Below are 24,335 nucleotides of genomic sequence, written 5' to 3' on the forward strand. Positions count from 1 at the left end.
AAAAATACCAGGATCATATAGAGCAGGTTAATACACTGCCTGGCCAAAAAAAAGTCACCACCAAAGAAAAAGTTCACACACTCTAATATTTGGTTGTTCCGCCTTTAGCTTTAATTACAGCACACATTCACTGTGGCATTGTTTCGATTTTGCTTCTGCAATGTCACAAGATTTATTTCCATCCAGTGTTGCATTAATTTTTCACCAAGATGTTGCATTGATGATGGTAGAGTCTGAACCTCTGCACAAAGCCTTCCCCAGCACATCCCAAAGATTCTCAATGGGGTTAAGGTCTGGACTCTGTGGTGGACCAATCCATGTGTGAAAATTATGTCTCATGCTCCTGAACCACTCTTTCACAATTTGAGCCCGATGTCATCTTGGAATACACCCGTGCCATCAGGGAAGAAAAAAATCGATGGAATAACCTGGTCATTCAGTATATTCAGGTGTCAGCTGACCTCATTCTTTGAGCACAGACTGTTGCTGAACCTAGACCTGACCAACTGCAGCAACCCCAACATATTTGCTTAGTTAAATCCGGATGGTGACTTTTTTTTTGGCCAGACAGTGTATCTTTCATCACAGACAAAATGGCAAAACAAAAACCCAAGGATCATGTAGAGCAAAAATGACGAGTCTGACAGCAGCAGTTACAGAGAGAAGGGACACAGTTTTTCAATGTAAAGTGAACTGCAGCCAGAGTCGATGGAGCCGGAAGTGCGCCCATGCTCACTTCCTGTTTGGAACGCAGCGGCTAGCAGGTTAGCTATGTCCATTTACATATACAGTCTATGGTTTCAATATAAAAGCAGACTACTAATTCTATGCAAAATGTTTTTAATGTGCAAAACACCATGTCACCTGATCTGCTGCCCTGCTGTTTCTAAAGTTCATTCAGAGTAGGTTTATAGAAAAATATGAAAAAAATTAGGCTCTTTTCAAAACAGATCAGATTTTAACTGCTCGTGTTAAAGAGCCTCTCAAAGGTCAAAGTTCAAAATGATTGTAGATGTTGTGTTGCCGTTGGTCACAGTAGCGTGGGTCCCTTGGTGGTGTAGTTCATAGAGGGGAAGTGTGGGCTGTCTGTGTCCCAGTGGGAGGGGTTTTGAGGGGGGGCAGAGGGAACGCCGAGGCTCCAGTGGTTTATGTAGCTCGCCATTAGCAACGTTAGCTCCAAAATCTGGGAACAAAACATTACATGAAAAAAATGAATTAGCCTTATGTAGCATATTAGCAGTCCCACTTTGCACCAGTGGGAAACTTTTGGTTATTTTTTGGCTATATGATAAGATTTAAGCTGTAAAGTAATGATGGGACTTTGATGGGATTAGAATTGTTTGGATCTGTTAATTTTAAAGAGCTGTTCAAAAGACGGGGCAATGTGTGAACTCATTTTTACAACAAACTAATCACTGAGAGAAACGACCAAGGTTTAAATGTGTTTAAACTGGTTCAAGCTGAGATCGACACTGAGTTTAACCTTTCAAATTATGCATAATCGAAATAAAACAAGAGTAATTTTAAAAGTAACTATTAAGATGATGCTAAATATGTTGGGGTTTTTTGTGCTTAAATCTCTCCCTTGTGTCACCTGCTCTGCTTCTGAGCTGATTCTTGTGTTCGTTCAGTGTTCAGTCAGTACACAACCATCAAATTTGGAGGTTCAGTCTTTCTCAGATGTCTTTAAAATCACTGTAATGTTGAAATTTTACATTTTCAGTGGTACAGGAGTAGTAGATACTGATACACAAGTCTAGAGCGCCCTCGTGCAGTTGTCAGTGTGACAATAACAAAGATGTGAAATTATATATTTTAATAATTTCACATATAAGTCGCATCTGAGTATAAGTCACACTCCTGGACAAACTAGGAAAAAAGTGACACTTATAGTCCGGAAAATATAGTACATACAAATTAGAAAGACAAAGATTTGGCTCTTTTAAAAAATGAGATTTGAATCCAAGCAACTGGTCAAAAGAGTCGGCTTGGTCACAAACATCACATCACTACTGTGAAAGTTTACTTTAAATCTGCTCTTGGGTTTTTGTGTCAATGTAAATATAGACAATCGTTTATTGTTTATATTTACTTTTGCAATATATTTAACTTGTTTTGTTTAGTTTAGTTTTACTACTTTCTACACTTGCTATAGAAACATCCAGAAACATCAAATATATGAGACAAGATATATAGAATTATGAAGCAAAGAAAAAACTTTAAGGAACTTATTAAGACTTATTTAAAGGGCCCATATTACTCTAGTCTCTGATCTCTGTTCTAATGTTGTTTCCTCATCACAAACAGACCTGGAGTTGTGTTTTGTTTCATTCACACATGTTTAACACAGAGACCCTGCATATTTAGGCTGAGTTCTTCACTCAGACTGAAAACACTCTGTTCCACCTTGTGATGTCATCATGCGGTGATACAGGAAGTGCTTCACTGTGTTTTTAACTCCACACACCTTCACTAGAATCATTTGGATCATGTCATCTCTACTGAACTAAAGGTAAAAGGAGCTGTTAACTTGAAAACTACCACTTCATGACATCACAAGGTGGAACAGAGCATTTTGAGCTTTGGAGATGTAGACAGACTAATAATAAAGTGTTACTCAAACATGTGTGAATGAAACAAAACACAACTCCAGGTCTGTTTTTGAGGAGGAAACTGTATTAGAACATGACTTAAAGATCACAAGAGTCTATTTTGTGTGATAGAGGATCTTTAACTTTTTTCCTTTACAACATAATTCCATCTATCTTGCTTCATATTTTAATGCCCTCTGTAGGTGTATAAAATGTAGAAAGTGTTAAAAAAAAAAAAAAAGAAAGAGAGGTGTGTTTGGCCTTCTGAGTGGTCATGTACATAGACCCACAGCCCCATGTCCTGTACCTTTGGTTTGGCCATATTAAAGACTAGCTTCTCCACACTCTTCTTCCCGGCTCCAGACTCCTTCTGCTGTGTCGTCACCAACATGAAGTCCTCTCTACAGCCGCCGAACGTGACCACGCACTGGTATGGATACGTCACCAGGGGGTGCTGTGGAGAAAAGGACAAGGAGCCATTAACCTCTTCAGTAAAGTAGTATTTGGACTAAGTATCACTAATGCAGTTTATAACACGGTCAGTGAGAATTCTAGTTGTGTTAAAGATCCTATATTTCACAAAATGGACTTTATAATGCGTTTACCTCCTCATAACATACCTGGAGTTGTGTTTTATTTCATTCACACATGTTTTGACTTTATTATTAGTCTGTCTACATCTCCAAAGCTCAAAATGCTCTGTTCCAACTTGTGATGTCATGAAGTGATAGTTTTCACATTAACAAGTCCTTTTATCTTTAGTTCAGTAGAGATTGGCAATTCTAGTACTGATATGATCCAAATGATTCTAGGGTTTAAAAACACAGTGGAGCATTTCCTGTATTACCACATGATGACATCACAAGGTGGAACAGAGCATTTTCCATTTGGGAGAAGAACTAGAAAGCCTAAGTCTGCAGGGTTTTGCGTATTAAACATGTGTGAATGAAACAAAACACAACTCCAACACAACTCTGTTGTTTCCTCATCACAAACTCTGTTTGTGATGAGGAAACAACATATGGGCCCTTTAAAAGTAGTTCCATCACATTTTATATCACTGCTCTGCTTCCACCACCGTGACATCACCAAAACACTAAAATAACTCTGTATATTTAGGACGTTTACAGACAGTGATCAGGCTTTTCCGTTTCACAGGTGAGGCGTTTCAGTTTGTCACCGTGGTAACAACCTTAAACAATGAGGAGCTATGTGTTTTTCACTTTTAACAACTCAGCATCGTGCCTTAAAACTGCAGAACATACAGCGCCTCGTTTAATACTTACATGTATACAAAGTAGGTTTTCTCACCTTATTTGGTCTCAGTTTGTGTCTTATTCAGGATTTAAGACTTAAGCCCGCCACACACTTCAGGATTTAAGATTTGCAGGTTTTGTCGACAGAAATGTGATGCTAATTTAGTCAAGTAAATCCATACTAGTTCAACCAGGAAACATATATTGAATTCCCAAACTCTAACGGGCATGTATAAACGTGTTCCTTTTTTTATGATTGAAACGTTGAACATGGTTCTAGTCTCTACTTGTTCCTTTCATTCATTTATGTTTTTGATTACTCTAAAAAAATATCTTTACAACTCACCATTGTCAAGTCCAGTATACACAGTCCATCTTCATTGACCGCCAGCCAAACCTGAGTCTGCTCCACGACACTAGGGGGCAGTGGCTGAAAGTAAACAGTACAACATATTCAGTTTGAGATTAGATTTATGTTCATCATAACACAAAACAATAATAAAAACCCCAGGATCGTGTAGAGTGGATTAATACGAACATTTAAGACCAAAATGACGAGTCTGACAGCAGCAGTTACAGAGAGAGGGGACACAGTTTTTACATAGAAAGTGAATTGGAGCCACCCATGTTCACTTCCTGTTTAGAACGTGGCGGCTAGTGGGTTAGCTATGTCCATTTATATATACAGTCTATGGTCGTGACAAATATATTGAGTATTGAACTGGCATATAGTTTACAGGATTAAACATAAAAAGTCAAGGAATCTGCACTCTCCAGGAGTTACATCTTTCGAATGGTGGAAAGTTCTCAAAATGGCACCTATAAACATTTATTTTTAGTTCCAAGTTGTATCATCTTGAAACCAGACAGAAATCCCATAGAGCCCTGGGACTGAATGTAAAAAATGCAAAACAAAATAAGATCTCTTTGGAGGTGAAACGTTCTCAAAATGGTGGCTGCGTTACCTTTGCAGAGAAGAGCTTGGCGCCGAACAGCGGCCATTTTCTAGCCACAGTGAGGTAAATCCGCACACACTCAGACGAACTGCAGCCGCGAAGAAGCAACCACTTACACGAAAAGCCCTCGGACAGGTCTCTGTGGGAGGAGAGGAGGAAGAGAGAAGGATGAGAGGAGGAAAAGAGGAAGAGGAAGAAAGGAGGAAGAGAGGATGGCGGAGAGAGTGGAGGAGGAAGAGGACTGTCTTTATTTCTTGTATATCTTTATCTAATTTCCATGTGTAAAATGAGGATCAATAATAACCTTTGTTTATTTGATATATTTATTTCTGTTCAGTTTCTGTCCATCATTTACTTTATTTCATTTACAAGAAGAAAACTTTCTGTAGGTAACATTATTGATGATACTTAACCTCTGTAATGTATAAAGAGCAGCTCTAAAATGTGAGCTAATGAACACTCAGGTCCTACTGGAACTAATCTGATCTCAGGAGATAATCAGGGCTGGGCCTGGGCAGGACTTGGACCACAGGGAATACAGTGTCTTGCCTAAGGACACTACATCAGTTCCAGTAGAGCCAGTGCTGCCCCCCTGTGGCACCTATATTCCCTGCGGTCTTCCATCCAAGTCCTGCCCAGGCCCGGCCTTGATTATCTCCTGAGATCAGATGAGATCGGGCCAGAAGGACCTAGAGTGCAGATTGGCAGCCTCGCTTCTGTCAGCTACTGTGGCTACAACAGTATTTTACAATCATCAGGAGTGAAATGGATGATTAATGCATGTACTGAAGTATCTAAATCATTTGTTGGTTAAATATTACAGGCCTAAGAAGGAAAAAAAGAGTGTGCGCAGTGTTTTAGTCTTAACATACTGTTCTTGTCACCAGTCTCTTGAGGATGGGGGTATGACGGGTTTCACAATAAGTACAAAATGATAGAAATCGATTCCAAAAACAATACCATAGTATTGGTTGTTACCATAGTAACATCCAAAAGTCAAATCTGTCACTGGACAAAAAGTTGAAGTGAAGATATTTGGCTGCTCATCCAAGACATTTGTTCAGTTCTGGTCAGATTACTGCTGGCACTTCCTTATATCTGTGTGAAGGGAGGAGCAAACAAACATAAACTGTAAACAGCTGTTGTTTACAGTTTATGTTTGTAGCTATGTCTATTGCCTTAATCATACTTAGCATATTCATACACCTCTGGGCATTTTTCACACCTATTAACATCCTGGCTTGCTCTATTGTTCTCTTTGTTTCCTTTGTTTGTTTTGGGTCTGAGGATGGAGTTATAGATGGGGGATAGATGATGTCTCAGGCCCCCATTTCTGTTTAAGGAAGGATTGTCTTTCCTAACAAAAATATCTTCCTTAACTCCCGCCTCAAACCATTTCTTTTCTCTGGCTCAGATCTGAACTTCACTCTCTTCAAAGGAGTGGTTAGAGTCTTTGAGATGGAGATGCACAGCAGACTGGGACCAGAGGAGCTCTTGCCAACTGAAAAAGCAGCTTGTATGATTAACGAAACGTCTTCACTCGTGCAACTTTTTGTCCAGTGACAGATTTTACTTATGGCTTTTACTACTATTTTACAAATGACCCAAGAGTTACAATACCAATCCATGTTATAATCCACATGTTTCTCATAACAAAGCATAAATAAATGGCTGACCTGAGCTGCTCGGCACTCAGGTCCTGTCTGTATCTTTTGGGGTAAAACTTCTCCAAAGCCTGAGTCAGAATCAGCTGAGACTTAAGCTGAGGAGAACCAGAGGGAGACACCGGGGGGCGCTCTAGATCCCCATGTTCAACCTACAACACAAGAAAATGTTAACTGATATCCATATCAGCGGTGGATGAAGTACTCAGTTTTGTTACTTAAGTAAAAGTACAGATATGGAGGCAAAAAGTTACTCAAGTAAAAGTAAAAGTATTGCATGAAAAAAATCTATTTAAGTAAAAGTATTAAAGTACTTGTTTAAAATGTAGTTTAAGAATAAATCGTAAAAGTGTTCATTTGTTAAAGTGTAAATGTAGTGATTCTGATTTAAAATTAAACATATTTTAGTCACAGTAACAATACAAATCAAATTCTACTTTTTTCTTATGAATTTTGTGTACTCATTTTTATTTTGCTCAAAACCAAAGCTTGAACTCAAAAACTTTAGTCAGGACGTTTCCACAAAAATGGTAAAAATGACCCCTCAAATCAGATGAAAAGTACTTTTTACTTTTCAGTCCTGTTCAAAACTGTAGTGCAGTAGAAAGTACAGATACTGCTCTCAAATGTAGTGAAGTAAAAGTCAAAAGTATAGCTACCTAAAGATTTGTCTTGAGTACAGTACTTTACTACTTGTACTTGTTAAGTTCCACCTCTGATCCATATTGTGTAGTAACTGACCTGAGCCATGAGGGTGGCGACCTCCATAGCCAGCTCTTTGTTCACAGGGAAATGTCCTTGTTGAACCTCGTCGTTCACCTGATAGGCCAGAAGGAGGCGCTCTCGCTCTGTCTCTCCTTTTACCTGAGAGCGGAAACACAACCTGGATAGAAGCAAAGTACACATTCAGAACAAGATATGCCATGTACAAAATTATTTCTCAAGTATTTGAACATCTCAACCCAGTATATATACACACACGTATATACACATATATACACACATAAATATATATATATATACACATATATACACGCACATATCCACACATAATTATTACACAAAGGAAAGAAAAGACAAAAAACATTATTATTATTATTAATAATAATTATTATAATAATAGGAAAAGGAGAAGAGAAGGGAGAGATGGGACGGAGAAAGGGAAGGATGAGCAGGAAAAAGGAAAGGAAAAGAGGGAAGGAGGAGAGGAGGAAGAGAGGGAAGGCAGAGAGCAGAAAGAAAGAGGAGGAAGAGAAGAGGGGAGAGAAGAGGAGGGAGAGATGGGAGGGAGAAAGGGAAGGATGAGAGGGAGGGAGAAAGTAATACATTTTTTTCTTTTGTTTTTACAGAGACCCACTGAAATACTTTACTTTTTTTTGTTTTTTGTTTTCCTTAAAGTTACTCCCTTACAGTTACTCCACACTTGATACGATTTTATTTCCTCCTCCACTGTTACATATTAAAAGACATCCGCTTCAGCCAGTTCTGTGAAGCACAAATGAAACGCTGGTTCCTCTGGGTCCTTCCAGTGTCTCTTTATTATGTTTTCCAATCATAACACTGGTTTGAAGTCTGAAGATGGACTTTGAGTGGTCATTTGTGGGTCACTCAGAACACAGAGCTGAGGGGTGAACTCAGATGTTTCCACTGATGTTTTTTAAACACACATAAATCTTCCTCCAGTAGTTTTGAATCAGCAGACAGTCCCAGAGGAGATGTGTCCGAGTTCCTTTAGTGCAGCATTTCCAGCAGTCTCAGTCCATAAGGGTGTCCAAGAGTATTGATTTAAAACTTTAAAATTAACTAACTGAATTTTTACATCTGTAGACAGCTCTAGACAGCCAATCATCTTCTGTCAGATTAAGTTAAGATTAGATGTCCAGATTGATTTCAAAGTACAGTATTGAGCACTGGATGTTAAAAGATGTTAATGTTGAAAGACCAGACCATAATAAAAAGATGCCTCATGTGCCAATCCCATTTTTTGGTTTGTGATCGAAGTGTCCAGTACAGATATACTGTTTAAGCAGATCTTGAGGTCAAAATAAGTCCACTGTGTTCTGTCTGCATCTAATTATGAAGCGTTTTATTGTTCGATAATCAGGAAGTGCACGTTAGCATGCCATTTGCCAGCTTCACGTCCTGAATGCATAAGATAAGTGAAGAATAACTTGGGACCACTGCAAACTTTTTAAAATGAACTAGTATTTTTTTGTGTTCTCTGAGCTCTGTCAAAATACTGTGTTCCTCTGTCTTTCCCTGTCCCTTCTGTGTCCTCGCCTGGAGCAGGACGGAGACTCTGGTACCACCTCCAGCCTATCTGCAATCAAGCGTCTGCCTCTGGAGTACAAAGGGGCTGAGAATTGTGACCTCATGTCGTCCTCCAGTTTTCTCATCAGTGTATCCTACGTGGTCCCGTTTCTCGCTATTCAATCGTGCGATAAATCATTATGATCCAAAAGTCTCGTTCCTGTTTTGACCTCATACCTTTGAAACCGTCTGAGTCTCATACCTGTTTTTATAAGTTAACCGGACGATTCGAGTTCCTTCATTCTTTCCTGGATGTAGCTCCTTTAAGGCCTGCTCCCATTTGGAAATAACATCACAAATCTGCAACGACACAACAACAGTGAGAGCCCCCAACCATAGACTGTATGAAGAAGTGGACTGTGGATGTGAATGTGCAGCTGTCCATAGGGGGCGCCGACAGCATGTGGCGCTTTCTTGTCATGACATTTAAGGCGACGTCAGCTCCAATTGGACACTGCAATTTTTGTAACGCAAAAGTCAGCAGAATTGTTTGTTTTATTAAGTGGTTTTAGATTAATATTGTGATTTAAAATGTGTAACTTATAACATATTCATCCACGAGTGTCAGAGATTATAACTATACAGACAAGTAGAGGTTACAAACATTCACATATGAGACCCTGCGCCCTGTTATCCATTTCAGCTGGTGTATTTGTTCTGTCTCTGTACCTTGGCTGTTGGCTGCAGACAGTGTTCCAGATCTTTCCCTGAAGGATCGTCAGTGAAGAGGCAGAACCCGGAAAGCTGAGGCTTCCTCATCAGAATCTTCTGGTTTAAAGTGTTTAGGAATTCCTCCACTGTGGTCGAACCGTCAAAGCCCACCACCTTCAGAACATGTAACATGTAACATAATTGCCCTGCTTATCTATAAAGTTCTCTGCTAGATCATAGTTGTTCTCACAGATAACAGACCACCAGTCTATAACAGTTGCTTAAACATGGCACTTATTCATAACATTAAAATTATAATTATTTATATTCATAAAATATTTAAACTGTCAGCATCTTTAATTGTTATTGTGATACACTTGTCCCTCGCTATATTAAGATTCATCTTTAACGGTTTTGCTGTTTCACAGATTTCTTTTGTGCAATTTTGCAGACTTTTTTTTACAGTGTATGAGCGTGCATTGTGTTCTGCGTCCTGATTGGCTAAGGGACTGTAGACCATTGTCCATCGGTCTCCTTTTTGCTGTTCTATGATTGGACTTGAGCTGTGGAGAGTTGAATGAATAAAGTCTCTGACTCATTACAGATGCAAACTGTTTCATTCTGCTGTTTATTTACTGCAGCTTTTTTGGGAATAATTACACTTTTGGCTTTTTGTGTCAGTGATAGAAATGATTTTCAATATTATCATATCATTTATCGTCTATATTTATTTCAGTGATATATCGAACTTCAAAATGTGTGACAAGGCTACTAAATGAATATGGCAGATACTACGTTTAATGTCTGTGGAACATCGATATATCAATCAATCAATCAAACTTTACTTAAAGAGGCCTTTACAACATTCAAGGTGACCAAAGGGCTTTCTATTAAAACTGACACAATATAAGAACAATGTTAAAAGCCAGGCCAAAGTCTGTGATAGTGGCAAATCAGGGGGTAGTTTGTTCCAAAGTCTAGGGAGAGCGACAGAGCGACATTCCAGGCAACAAGGTAGCACACCCTAATCCGGACAAGTTACATAGCACGCCTTTAATAGCAGTAAACAAGTTATGGTAAAGGCTGATTGTGGTCTAACCTGGTAGGTGTTGTTCATGAAGTGCACGGGGATGCTGAACGGCAGGGAGTGGTGATATGGGTTCCTCAGTAGAATAGACACGAGCTCCATCCTCGAAGGTCTGGCCTCACGCTCTCCGTTCTGTAGAGTCCTCTCCATTGACCTCTGACAGTACACGGCGTATTTACCCACCTCACTCCTGTGTAAGGAAGGACACACAACACAAGACTCAAACAAATCATAAAAATGACTGTATAAAGAAGTGGAATAAGTGAATGTGACGTCATCCACAACGCACGGCTCCAGTCACATAAAGCTCATCAAGGCTAGAGCAGTTATAGGGGCCAATTTAGAGCCGAGTTCCGACCGCGAGTATCATAGCAACCAAAGAGCCAACCAGGAGCGAGGCTGTTGATGGTAACGCCCCTAAACCAGTGTTGTGGGTGACTGGTGTCACCCACACCACTGGTTTAGCAGGGAGCGGACACTTAGCAACGCTGTCAGTCAAACCTGTTGCTAACGCTAGCTGGAGTGACCTCAAGGAAAGAAGGCGCCTGATTTGTCTGTCTCTAGATTTTGTTCAGTTTTTTGGAGTAAATATCATGAACACAACCTTTGCCCTTTGAATTCCTCAAATAAAGATGAAAAACAACACAGATAAACCTGATGCCCTCACCGTGGATCTGCATGCCGCTGCAGGTACTGTCTGAGATACCAGAGGAAGTGATGCTGAGGCAGGAACAGAGCCACACACAGAGACAACAGCTGCCAGCACTAGAGCAAGAGAGGGCAAAATGTTCCGTAAGTCAGCTTTAAATGATACCATGTCATCACTCTACTCCTCACATATAGTCAAACCAATGCCATACATTTGACTGAATACACACAGATGTAGAAAGAGTATGAAAAGAGATAATCCAATAACCCAAATTCACAAACTTTGTCTCTCAGCGCCCCCTAGAGTGAGCATTATAGTTGGTAATAACCTTATACTTGTGTTATCAATATAGCGTAACAGAAAAAAGTAAAATAATAAGCAATGATCAAATCAATATATACATTTTTAAATATAAAAAATAAATAAATAAGACAACGGACAAATAATAAAATAAAAATAATTAAATACAAATAAATACAATAATTAAAACTAAATAATTAAATAAAAGTAATTAAATAAAAATTTATATAATACAAATAATTAAATAAACATGATTAAATAAAAGTAATTAAATAAAAATGATAAAATATAAATAATTAAATACAAAATAAGTACACACATGCTTGCATATTCATGTGTTTGTCAAAGTACTCCAGAAACACATCCCATGTCAAGAGAAAAATATCAATTTTTCCTCTAAGTTCACATTTATTTTTTTCTAGTGTTTTTTCATGTTTCATTGTGTCTTACAATAGATTAGTGTAAGTTGGAGTTTTTTTTGTTTTTTTTTTTGTTTCCAATTCCAATAAGTCTTCAAGGCAATAATTTTACAGAAGTAATGGGGAAACACCAAACCGTAACTGACAAACATAAGGATATTTTTGGACAACTCCAAAAGGTTTAGGCAAGTGCAGCTTGGTCCTGCCCACAGTGGTCACAAGCTGTGTCCACTCCAGGGAATATTTTGCAGTCGTACCTTTGACAGATGTAGTCTAAGTCCAATTTTTCATTTTAAGAAATCTCTGGGGGACCCTGAGAATCTTTGTGGAGCCAATTTAAGAGCCAGATGTTAGTACTGTGATTCAGTATTTTGCTAAAATGTCAAAACATCATCTGCTGAGGCACTAATAAAGGATATATAAAAGAAAAGGTGCATTACGTAACATTTCCGCTAGAAGGTAAGTCACCTGCTTGTCTCCATGGACATATTACTGCTTTGCCTATCTCCATGGAGACAAAGGAGTGAGTAACTATGTTTAAAGGGGCCATATGACACTATCCTAATGTTGTTTCCTCATCACAAACAGACCTGGAGTTGTGTTTTGTTTCATTCACACATGTTTAACTCACAAATCCTGCATATTTAGGCTGAGTTCTTCTCTCAAACTGAAAACACTGTTCCACCTTGTGATGTCATCATGTGGTGATACAGGAAGTGCTCCACTCTCAATCTCTACTGAACTAAATGTAAAAGGAGCTGTTAACTTGAAAACTACCACTTGATGACATCACAAGGTGGAACGTCGCATTTTGAGCTTTGGAGATGTTACAGACTGATACAAAGTGTTACTCAAACATGTGAATGAAACAAAACACAACTCCAGGTCCGTTTTTGAGGAGGTTATGGCATTAGAACACAGCTAAAACTTCACAAGTGTTGATTTTGCGTAATGTAAGACCTATAATGCCATACTTTGGAATATTCCAGACAAAGCGATGACATCTCCATGGAAACAAACAAATGTCGCACAAATGGTTTGGCACCTGAATATTTATATATTGCTACTTTAACCTTAACTTTGGTCCAAATAAAAATGATCTTTTCCTTCTATTTTAAAATTACCGTAATATATGTTTTTCTTTCTTTTTCTTTATTTTTTTTTATGATTTTGAAATAAAGAAGAAAAAGGTTGAAAATGTTTCTCGACCTGCGTGAGGGCGTAGCTGTGCGGCGTGCGGCGGTTGGTCTGTTTGATCAGCTGACAGTACATCTCATTCTGCAGCTCCGGGTGGGTCAGACACACCTGCAATGCATTCTGGGCCAGGGACGTGTGGTAGTCCACTGAGGGAGACTCCACCAGCACGTTTATGAACAACTGACATGACTGAGGAGGGAGGGGGAGAAAGAAAGAGGGAGAGAGGGAGAGAACAAGGGAGAGAGAGGGGGAGAAGGAGGGAGAGAGAGGGAACGAGAGACAGAGAGAGGGAGAAAGAGAGAGAGAGAGAGAGAAAGAAAGAAAGAGGGAGACAGAGAGAAAGAGAGAGGGGGAGAGAGAGGGAGAGAAGGAGGGAGAGGGAGGGAGAAAGAGAAAAGGAGAGCGAGAGAGAGAAAGAGAGGGTGACAAGGAGAGAGAATGAAGGAGAGGGAGGGAGAAAGAAAGAGCAGGAGAGAGTGGGAGAGACAAAAAGAGATGGGAGAGAGCACAAGAGAGAGGGGGCGGTTAAAGATTCAGCTCTGAGTTGCTGAAGTTAGTGAAATAAAAACCTCAGGATCATGTAGAGCGGGTTAATACGAACATTTTAAGACCAAAATGACGAGTCTGACAGCAGCAGTTGCAGAGAGAGGGGACACAGTTTTTCAATGTAAAGTGAATTGGAGCCAGAGCTGAGGGAGTCAGAAGTGTGCACATGATCACTTCTTATTTGGAGCAGGTCAGCTATGTCCATTTATATAAACAGTCTTTGGTACAAACACATTCATCTTTCTCACTCTCTAAGTGTTGGGCCAAAGTGAAAAACAGACTTCTCCAGTGTCTCTCGTGGGAACAGTCCTGTGGAGCGTGAAGGAGGGATCTGAGTGGGTAGATGAAAGACTGGAAAACTATCCTCTTTTTTTTTTACAATGTCACAAAACACCCCCCTCGCCCCCTCTCTCTCTCTCCCTCTCTGCTCTCTGTCTTCCTCCCTCTGCCTTCGCCCTCGCTTTCTTTCTTTCTACCTCTCTCTGTCTTTCTCTCCCTCTATCTCTTGCCCCCTCTCCCCCTCTCTCCCCCTCTCTCCCCCTCTCTCTGCAACCCTTCTCTCTTTCTCCCTCCCTGTCTATCACTTCCTCCCTCCCTCTCTCTCCCCTCTCTCTCTCCCTTTCTCCCTCCAGTCTCTACCAAACTAAAGGTAAAAGGAGCTGTTCACTTGAAAACTACCACTTGATGACATCACAAGGTGGAACAGAGCATTTTGAGCTTCGGAGATGTAGACAGACTAATAATAAAGTGTTACTCAAACATGTGTGAATGAAACAAAACACAACTCCATGTACAAGTCTATATTTGGCCCAGCTGTTGTTTTATGATCCCAGTATGAACATATAATGCAAAAAACCCAATTCAAAATCACATCTGTTACATTTACAGTTAAACTAACCTTAAACAGTTTGATGGCTTCTGTCTGCAGGGCCTCCGATGGCAGAGTGGTTAGTGGTCCTCTCAAACCATCTTTACAGAAGCTCAGGGCCCCACTCCTCCACAAAGGGGATTCTGGGAAGGGAAATTCAACACGGCAGGAATAAACAACATTCACAAGATGTATATATATATATACACACACCTGCATTAGTAGAAAAACACAGGATTATATTTCAAAGACCAAACGAATGCATAGCCCCATAAACAGTGTCTGCAAAGAGGATTAGCGCCCCCAGACTGCACGGATCAAAATAACATACTACGTGCTACTGAGAAAATCTGTGTTTATTTACATGCAGGGGCTAGCGCAGTGTTAGCTCCTTTGCTAATTATACAAGTGGCTATAAATGTGTGAGGCAGCAGTTGTCAGTGGGGATATAAAGGCTTTTACTTGTTACACTCCTCTAAATTCAAAATATGACTTAATCCATATTGTGTTTGCTCTCTGTTATTTTTGTTTAAGTCTTAAGTTTAGTCCTGGTTGCCTTTTTGATGTGGTGAAGTTTTAGTTCTGTCCTAGTTTAGTTGTTTCATTTTGGCTGATGGTGACTAAATATATCTTATATCTTATTATATCTGAGACAGGACTGTTGTGACCAGTTGTTGACCTAGTTATGAAATTCCCATAAAAATAACTTCATACCCAAATGCCTCTGAGGTTAACATTGTGATGTGCTGAATCATGTTTATCTTTGAGCCCATAAAAAACGTCATGAGTATAAACTAAATGAGCGTGACGTCACCCACAGCGTTCAGCTCCAGTCAAATGAAGCTCATCGAGGCTAGAGCAGTTATAGGGGCTAATTTGGAGTGGAGTTCGTGGGGCCGTCCTCCTGTGGACCCACCACTTGCGGGAGGATCCGTGAGGGGCGGGTGCAAAGAGATCTGGCCAGCAGTCGAAGGCGGGGACCTTGACGGCCGGATCTTTGGCCATAGAAACTGGCTCTGGGGACGTGGAATGTGGTCGCCGAGGCAAAAACTTGGGGTTGGGAGGAGTTTGGGATGGCTATGGAGGAGGACTATCGGATGGCCTCAAAGAAATTCTGGTGACCCGCCCGATGCCTCAGGAGGAGGAAGCAGTGCTTCACTAACACTTCACCACAATACAGTGCGGGTGAAGAGATGGGGTTGTTGTCGGACAGTGGAAGGAATGGTTTGAGGTTCTCCGCAATCCCACCGTAATGTCTTCTGATGAGGAAGCAGAGACTGGGGACCCAGAGGCGGACTCAGCCTTCTCGGTAAGATGTATTCCAGAGTACTGGAGAGGAGAATCTGACCGATAGTCGAACCTCAGATTCAAGAGGAGCAGTGCGGTTTTCATGATGCCCCCTGGACGCCTTCCTAGAGAGGTGTTCCGGGGATGTCCCACCAGGAGGACGTCCCGGGAAAGACCCAGGACACGCTGGAGGGACTATGTCTCTCGACTGGAGGAGCTAGAGCACGTCTGGGAGTCCCAGCTCAGACTGCTGCCCCCATGACCTGGTCCCGGATAAGCAGAAGAAAATGGATGGACAATAGTGATATACCTGGGTCTCCGTCCTCGTCCAGGAGTTTTCCAATGAGTTGTTCGTACTCTGTTCCCACTCGGAGGTTGGCGCTGCTGCCAGCCGCTACACTCAGGTGGTAAAGCCAAGTGTCCTGAGGAGAATGAAGACAAAACATTACAAACTTATGTTAGTCTAGTTTTGAATTTAATTTTAAATATAAATACTCCTAAAAAAAAACTAAAAAAAATCCTGTCCTGTATACGTGGTGTCCTCCTCCACTGTTCAGCATTGGGTTAAAATTTTGCTTATTAGAATACATTTTAAACACTCAAGCGATATCATTTTATTCCCTCACACCCCACTAACTAAGTCACCATTTTAACCATAGACTGTATATATAAATGGATATAGCTGACTGCTGAATTCCAAACAGAAAGTGATCATGGACACACTTCCAGCTACATCGACTCCAATTCCCAATTCACTTTACATTGAAAAACTGTGGACCCTCTCTCTGTAACTCGCCATTTTGGTCTTAAAATATGAACATTAATAACAGACAAATCAAGCGCCTTCTTTCCACCAGGTCACTCCAGCTAGCATTAGCAACAGATTTGAACAACGTTCCTAAGCGCCTGCTCCCTGCTAAACCAGTGGTGTGGGTGGACAGGGGCGTTACCTTCAACAGCCTCACTCCAGATTGGTTCTTTGGTTGCTATGATACTTGTGGTCAGACTTCCTGATATACAACTCTGCTCCAAATTGGCCCTTATAACTGCTAGCCTTGATGAGCTTCATTTGATTCCCTTTGTCCTCTTCTCCCTCTCCTCCCTCTTATCTCTTCCCCATCTCCTCCCTCTCTCCTCTCCCCCCTCTCCTTCCTCTCTCCTCTTCCCCCTCTCATTCCTCTCTCCTCTCCCTTCTGTCCTCCCTCTCTTCCCCCTCTTCTGTCCTCTCATCCCTCAAACATATTTAAAATCAGAATTCAGTCTCTCTACGGTGTGTTTGTCCCTTTCTCTGCCGTAAATTATGGTCTCGGTAGTGTACCTTCTCCTGATTGGTCCCGATGAGCAGGTAGGTGGGGCTCTGTTCTGGAGGCTGGATCACTAAAGTGCAGTGAGACGAGATGAAGCCTCTTCCTCCGGCCTCGTAGTCTTCATCAGAGTCACATGACCGATCTACTTCCTGAACTGAAGTGTCACGGACCTGCAGCTGACCCAGGGGGAGCTAGAGAGATGGAGCAGAGATTTTAAAATACTAGAATACACCAAAAAGAACAACAAGAAGCAGGAGGAGGTGAAGAATGTATTGATACTTTACTGCTGATGTCATCAACATTCCCTGTGGGTGTGACGCTAACTGTAGGCACTGCTCTGGCTGAAGCTCTACATGATCCTGGTGTTTTTATTGCACTATTGTGTTCGTAAATCAAGAGATGAACATTAATAACAGACAAATTAGAGGGGTGAGGGGTTTTACAGCTGCAAAACATATAATAATTGTAAAAAATAAAGCTGACTACTTAGCAGATTTCTCCTTTTACAGGTTATTTTTAGAACGTAACCCCCATGATAAACGAGGGACCACTGTATTATTAATAAAACATGAGCAGAAAGAAACACCTTAAAAATTCGATTGTATAGTTTTAGGTCATAATTTAAACTTGTATAGCTCAAAATTGATCATATTACAAAAATATCATGCAAAAAATCCCACTAGTACAAAGAAAAAAGTACTCTAGAAAAACACTGACCCCAAAAATGTCTGTTCCAGGTGTTATGTATTGAATGATAAGTGAATAAAGTAAATAAAGTGGATGCAGTGATCATCTTGACCGCTCCATACAAACCTTATCTTCCTTGCTTCGATAGTAGTACAAAACCTTTCCAACTAACGCACACCACACCAGCTTCGAGTGCCCATGTTTGACCTGCAACAAACAGAAATCACTTTGTTACCTGCGTATCCTAACCCTCCCCCAAACATTTTTCACCACAGCAGCATAACTATGAGCCTCTTCAGCCATTCCGACTCCTCTTCTTCATCACCTGTGTGTCTAGTCTTTTTAATAAAGGTACGCAACTTTTCTGGCAGAGGTAAACAGGTAATCTATATAAAGATGTGATTTCTTTGAGAAGAAAGTTCCACAGTATGGCCTTAATCTTATGTATCGACATGGAGACAAGAAGGTCGACCGCCGCCAGGGTCAAGTTGCTGGTTAGATCTGTGGAGAGGCGAGCGCATTCACAATAAGAATGCATCTTTTTCAACGTATTTTCGAGCAACTGTAAAAGCACCCATAATGAAATAATGCTATACTGTAGAGTTAAAGCTGAAATAATAACATCTCCATGGATACAAACAGCACTCCCACCAGAAAAGTTACACAGTGTCCCTTTAACAAACCAATGATACAGTTCCCTCATGGCATTACTGACCACTACTGAGGTCTAAGCACAAATAGAACTTGTATATGTCAAGAGGATTTATACCTTATACGTTTATACCTCATCTTAATGAATACTAGTCAAATTAAACTGAATATTGTAAATGTGAATTACAAAAAACACACATGCAGAGTTCACATTTGTGCAGTGTGTTTTTAGTTCCTGTGCGTTTGAGAATGTTTGAACATGTTTTACAGAAAGATGACATCATCGTTAACAGCACGACCAGCAATAAACCAGCTGTCTGTGTGTGTGTGTGTCGATGTGTTTGTGTGTGTGTGTGTGTGCGTGTGTCTATGTGTGTGTGTCAGTCATCTGTCAGTCCACATCAGTCAAGCCTGTCGGATGTGCAGTTTAGTTTACCAACTTAAGAGTGGGGAATAAAAGAAGAAGAGAGAAGAGAGGAAAGCAGGGGACGAGGAGAAGGGGAGGAGAAGAGGGGAGAAGAGATGGGGAGGAGGAAAGGGGGAAGAGGAGAGGAGGGAGAGGAGAAGGAGAGGAGGAGAGGAGAGGGGGAAGAGGAGAGGGGGAGGAGGAGAGGGAAAAGAGGGGAGAAGAAGGGGGAGAGGAGAGGGCAATGAGTAGTGAGGGAGAGGAGAGGGGGAAGAGAGGAGAGAAGGATAAGAGGGGAAGGAGAAGGGCAGGAAAGGCTGGGAGAGGAGCGAGGGAGGAGAAGAGAGATGGAGAAGAGAAAGGCAGGGGAAAAGAGGAGAGAACAGGGGACAGAAGAGAGTGGAAGGAGAGGGAGGAAATGGAGGGAGATGAGACAGGGAAAGAGGAGGAGAGGTAGAGGGAGGAAGGACAGGAGAAAAGAGGAAAAAAGAGGGTGGAGAGGAGAGTTAGAAATGAATGAGTGGGGGAGGTAAAGGGAGAGCAGGGGGGTGGGGGGGCATGTGAACATTCCTGAACCTGGAGGTTTAAACCGTGTCCTGACGTGAAAGAGGTTTTGTAAAGAGAGAACAGGGGGAGGGGTCACACTCCAACTGAAAGAGGAGCTTTAAAGGGAAGGGTTTTAAAGGGAAGGGATTTAAAGGGATGGGATTTGAGGGTCCCCCAGAGAGCTACTCCAAGTTTCAGCCCCTTTTTTAATTAAAGTCTCAACCACAGACTCTTCCCAATACCACTAGGTACCATCAGACCAAGCATGCCGCAGCCCGTGCAGTCACAGAGGGGAGGCCATGGAGGAGGACTATCGGAAGGCCTCATAGAAATTCTGGACACTGTCCAATGCCTCAGGAGGGGGAAGCAGTGCTTCACCAACACTGTTTACAATGCAGGTGGACAGCTGCCTCTGCAACCCGGCCCCGGATGAAGCGGAAGAAAATGGATGTATGGACCACAGACTGTATACATAAATGGACATAGTTAACCTGCTAGCCGCTGCATTCCAAACAGGAAGTGATCATAAGCGCGGTTCCAGCTCCATCGACTCTGGCTCCAATTCACTTTTTATTGAAAAACTGTGTCCCCTCTCTCTGTAACCTCACCTGTCAGACTCATCATTTTGGTCTTGAAATGTTCATATTAACCTGCTCTACATGATCCTGGGTTCAGCTGCCTTCTTTCCTCGAGGTCGCTAGCGTTAGCAACAGGTTTGATTGTTAGCGTTGCTAAGCGCTCCCTGCTAAACTGGCGGTGCAGGCATCTGTCTTTATATAAATATATTGTTTCCTAGTACCTTTTTGCATAAATAGTAGTTTTTGCATGAACTCCCCCTGCAGGTGTAGTCTTGTGAGTGCAATTTGGGTCAGATACTCAGACATACATAATAGATTTAAGAGTTTTGCCATGTCCCCTTTTTATTCAACCAAGAAAACAACAAGGCATCTCTTGAATCGACAACAGCCCTGGTATAGTCATCTACACTGAGAACTGAAGAAGCGGCTTGGATGAGCAGCAAAACCTCTTCACTCCTACAACTTTCTGTCCAGTTTTGGCTTTTACTATATTGATAAACCAACCCATGTGGACATCTGTGGGTGTGGGTCTGACCTTGGTCAACCAGCCTCGGGCCGTGGGCTTGGCTCTGGTCAGGACACTGAGCGAGGAGCAGGTCTGGACCCTCAGAAGGTTCTGGAGGACCCTGATCCATTCCTCCAGGATGTTTGGAGAGTCTGCTGTCAGGTAAATCGTCTTCTTCTCTGTGATCAGCTACAAGAGCGGGAGGAAATTAATTATATTTACTCTGTTATGTAAAGCTACACTATGTAACCTTTTTTTAATGGGTCTTCTTGTCACTATGGAGATGTTAGGTTTTACTGTATGGCATTAAACATATCTATCTTACATTTATTTTAATAAATGCTGATCAAAGTTTAGTTTGTTTTCATACCTGACTGTTTGGACTGCTCACTAGTGCCTCAGAGTGGTCATGTGTCATGTGGAAAGAAGAGAGGAGAGAGGGAAGAGGGGGAGGAGAGGGGGAGGAGAGGGGGAGGAGAGGGGGAGGAGAGGGAGGAAAGGAGAGAGGAGAGAGGGAAGAGGAGGAGAGGAGAGGGGGAGGAGGACAGGAGAGGGGGAGGAGGACAGGACAGGGGGATGAGAGGGGGAGGAGAAGAGGGACAGAAGAGAGGAGAGAGGGAAGAGGAGAGGAGAGGGGAAGGAGAGGGAGGAAAGAAGAGAGGGAAGTGGGCTGAGAGGAGTGGAGGAGGGGACAGAAGAAAGAAGAGGGTGAAGAGGGAGAGGGGGATGAGAGAAGAGGGCTGGAGGAAGAGAAAATGGGGAAAAGAGGGGGAAAGAGGAGAGGGAGAGGAGAGGGGAAGAGAGGGGGGCAGAGGAGATGAATAGGAGAGGGACGAATGAAGAGCAGGAAGAGTGGAGAGAGGGGGACAGATGAGAGGGGGAGGGGGGGAGAGAGAAGAGGATAGGAGAGGAGGAGGAAGGGGAGAGGAGAGGGGGAGAGACAAGAGGGGGAAGAGGGGAGGGAGGAAGTAGAGGAGAGAAAAAGGAGAGGGTGGAAAGAAGAGCGAGAAGAGGTGGAAGAGGGACGAGAGGGGAGGGAGAGGAGAGGAGGAAGAAAGAAAGATAGAAGAGAGGAGAATAAGAGAGGGGCGAGAGAGAAGACAGCTTGGACGCCTCACTAGAGCATCTGAGTAGTCACATGTTGCTGTGATGTATCTGGTCAGCTGATCCCAGGTGTGTGACAGTATAAAGGCCCCTCGTCCCTGTTTATAGTCCCGTGACTATGTTTCCGTATTTCAAAGGACTTTTTTTACTCTCACACACTGGGGATACTGTCCTGAAGAACTCAGACTGTAGATGGCGCTAGTGAACATTCGAAACTGTCCGGTATGAAAACAAACTAAACTTCGGTCTGGAAAAAGAATAAATAAAAGACCAGATGAACGTCATTGGACTATCTTTTGTTCAAAAATAACATTGAAAACCAGGGTCGCCTCTCTGGAGAGCTGACCAGTAGCTTTGTTTCCGTGGAGTAGTTTAGTGTCGTACTATGGAACATTACAGAGAAAGCTAATCTCTACTGAACTAAAGATAAAAGGAGCTGTTAACTTGAAAACTACCATTTCATGACATCACAAGGTGGAACAGAGCATTTTGAGCTTTGGAGATGTTACAGACTAATAATAAAGGGTTATTCAAACATGTGAATGAAACAAAACACAACTCCAGGTCTGTTTTTGAGGAGGTAACAGCATTAGAACATGACTTAAAGCTACATGAGTCCATTTAGTGTAATACAGAACCTTTAAGCCCCACTGGACTCACAGATAAAATGGCTGCTTCCTCCTCACCTCCTTCTACAGACTCAATGAGACTCAGATCTCACCAATGGTGCTGTAGTGTAAATGAGAGAATCTCCTCACCTGAAAAGTCTGTGCGCCCTCCCCTCTGATGATGCGGCAGGACGAGTTCAGCTCAATCTGACCCTGAGGCTTCCTGATGACATCACTCTGAAAAGTATTTAAAAGTAAATTACTCAACAAGTCATACAAAGAAGTCATAGTCTGGTAAGTAGAGAGAAACAAAAATGGTACTTTTTTTTCCCATGTTTGAGAACCTAGAGCTGGCTGATAAATTGTGCTGATACTTTGGGGCCGATTTGGATTATTTTCCCAAACACATATGGGTTGAAATTCCAGTCTATAGCGCTCAAATAAAACCTTATGTCTTTGAATTGGAGCCAGAGTCGATGGAGTCGGAAGTGCACCCATGATCACTTCCTATTTGCAACGTGGCGGCTAGCGGGTTAGCTATGTCCATTTATATAAACATCTATGGTGCTGATCACTGATACGCTAAAGCGCTAAGTGTAAAAGTCCTGGGATCACTTTTGTTTTCTTCTGGTCTAAACCATACTTACACCTTTCCTTGCCTCTGCCCTGGGAGTGTTACAGATCTGTAGTGTGATTAGACAGCAGTTGTATCGAGCTTTATAGAGACTCACAGGAGACTTGTAGTAAAGGATTTCTCCATTTCTGAGGACAAACCAACGTCGCTTCCAAGCTTTCACCTGAGCGCCCATCTTCAGCAGGTACCCCGACTTCTCCAGTGTCTCCTATGTAAAAGATGAGATAGAGATTTGATTTAGAAAGACTTCCATCCAAGTTTTGGCAGTTATAAATACAGAGTTCAGAAAGTGATGCCATTTCAACACCAAACACGTAAGTGTTGTAAAAAGGACTTTAAGACATAATATGACAAGTTTGTGGAGTTAATCCCAAACTAATAATGAGAAAGTTCAACATTTGTGGATTTGAGAGAGAGATTAGTATAGTATTTATCTGTCTGGCTTTAAATGCTGAGGTAAAGGGAAATATGTAACTAAATTCCAGACTGTGAACAAAGCCTATTTATTTTTATTTTATTATTATTTTTTTAAACTTACATTTTAAAATTAAATTAATATATTTTGTATATTTATTTATTTTTCATTGATAATAATTTTATTTTATTTTATTGTATTTATTCATTTATTTTTTATTAATTAATCTTTTTTTAATTTTTAAATTTATTTCATTTTTTTTCACTTAATGTGGTTCTGACCGGCCCGACGCTCTCGCAGGAGTAGGCAGAGGTCCTCTGTACTTTGTGTTCAGGCTCAGAGTAGTCACTGTCCAGAGAGTAGGCGTCTGGAGGGATGGCGTAGTCACTCTCTGAGCTGATCGACGACATGGACACGCCTGAAAATAAGACTTATTTCAAAAACACATATTATGTTTTTTTCAGAGACCTAGTGAACAAACAAAACACAACTCCAGGTATGTTTATGATAAGCAAACAGCATTATAACGTAGTCCAATATGGGCCCTTTAAGTAGACACGATGAACAAACTCCATATCTGACCTCTCTTGACCGCTCGTGGGCTGCCCGGGACACTCCCCTTTTTGTCCAGATTCAAAATGGAGGTTCTTAAAGACGCCAAAGAGCTGCTGTCGTCCTCTGAACCCGAGTCATCATCAGGGAGGGGAACACTGCTGATCTGAGTGGCTTTCTAACACACAAAAACACATTAATTATTTTAAAATTTCAAGTACCATAATTATAAATAGTAAAAGTTATGTTGTTTTATTTTACCCCTTTGAGTGTGGTGTAGACAGGAACACTGATGTTTTTATAGATGAGCTGAGAGAAGGGGCCTGTGGTTGGATACTGAGGTAAGCCTGGCACAAACAGGAAGTAGAAATGAAATTAACGTTGAAATCAGAAATTAAAAGAAAAATCTATGAAAAACTATATATAGTTAATGTTATGTTATGTTAACCCCTCTCACTCCAGACTGAGATGTGTAGCCCTGAAGTTCCTGGAGTTCTACACATTTATCTGGAATGGCTCTCATTGAAAGTGATCAGAAAATGCAGAACGACATGACGTTTA

The 24,335-nt window shown here is 41.5% G+C and overlaps 1 protein-coding gene across 1 annotated transcript in view; it reads right to left on the reverse strand.

Annotated features, from left to right (window-relative positions):
• Positions 1-394: 394 nt before the first annotated feature.
• The window catches only part of plekhh1 (pleckstrin homology domain containing, family H (with MyTH4 domain) member 1), a 41,436-nt gene continuing 17,495 nt past the window's right edge, over positions 395-24,335 (reverse strand). Inside the window, exons 9-29 of the mRNA XM_033988846.2 lie at positions 24,036-24,121; positions 23,805-23,952; positions 23,504-23,640; positions 22,905-23,015; positions 22,324-22,410; positions 20,492-20,650; positions 17,902-17,982; positions 17,100-17,279; positions 16,092-16,203; positions 14,525-14,637; positions 13,093-13,269; positions 11,183-11,280; positions 10,528-10,705; positions 9,447-9,602; positions 8,980-9,077; positions 7,209-7,350; positions 6,480-6,619; positions 4,813-4,942; positions 4,194-4,277; positions 2,899-3,045; positions 395-1,183 (exon numbers count right to left, since the gene is read on the reverse strand). Coding sequence (XP_033844737.1) covers positions 1,031-1,183; positions 2,899-3,045; positions 4,194-4,277; positions 4,813-4,942; positions 6,480-6,619; positions 7,209-7,350; positions 8,980-9,077; positions 9,447-9,602; positions 10,528-10,705; positions 11,183-11,280; positions 13,093-13,269; positions 14,525-14,637; positions 16,092-16,203; positions 17,100-17,279; positions 17,902-17,982; positions 20,492-20,650; positions 22,324-22,410; positions 22,905-23,015; positions 23,504-23,640; positions 23,805-23,952; positions 24,036-24,121 — 2,717 coding nt within the window. The 3' untranslated portion in view covers positions 395-1,030. The remainder of the gene's footprint in view (positions 1,184-2,898; positions 3,046-4,193; positions 4,278-4,812; positions 4,943-6,479; positions 6,620-7,208; positions 7,351-8,979; positions 9,078-9,446; positions 9,603-10,527; positions 10,706-11,182; positions 11,281-13,092; positions 13,270-14,524; positions 14,638-16,091; positions 16,204-17,099; positions 17,280-17,901; positions 17,983-20,491; positions 20,651-22,323; positions 22,411-22,904; positions 23,016-23,503; positions 23,641-23,804; positions 23,953-24,035; positions 24,122-24,335) is intronic.

This window comes from Periophthalmus magnuspinnatus, chromosome 22 (assembly GCF_009829125.3).
Source record: "Periophthalmus magnuspinnatus isolate fPerMag1 chromosome 22, fPerMag1.2.pri, whole genome shotgun sequence".
Classification (NCBI taxonomy): Eukaryota; Metazoa; Chordata; class Actinopteri; order Gobiiformes; family Gobiidae; genus Periophthalmus; species Periophthalmus magnuspinnatus.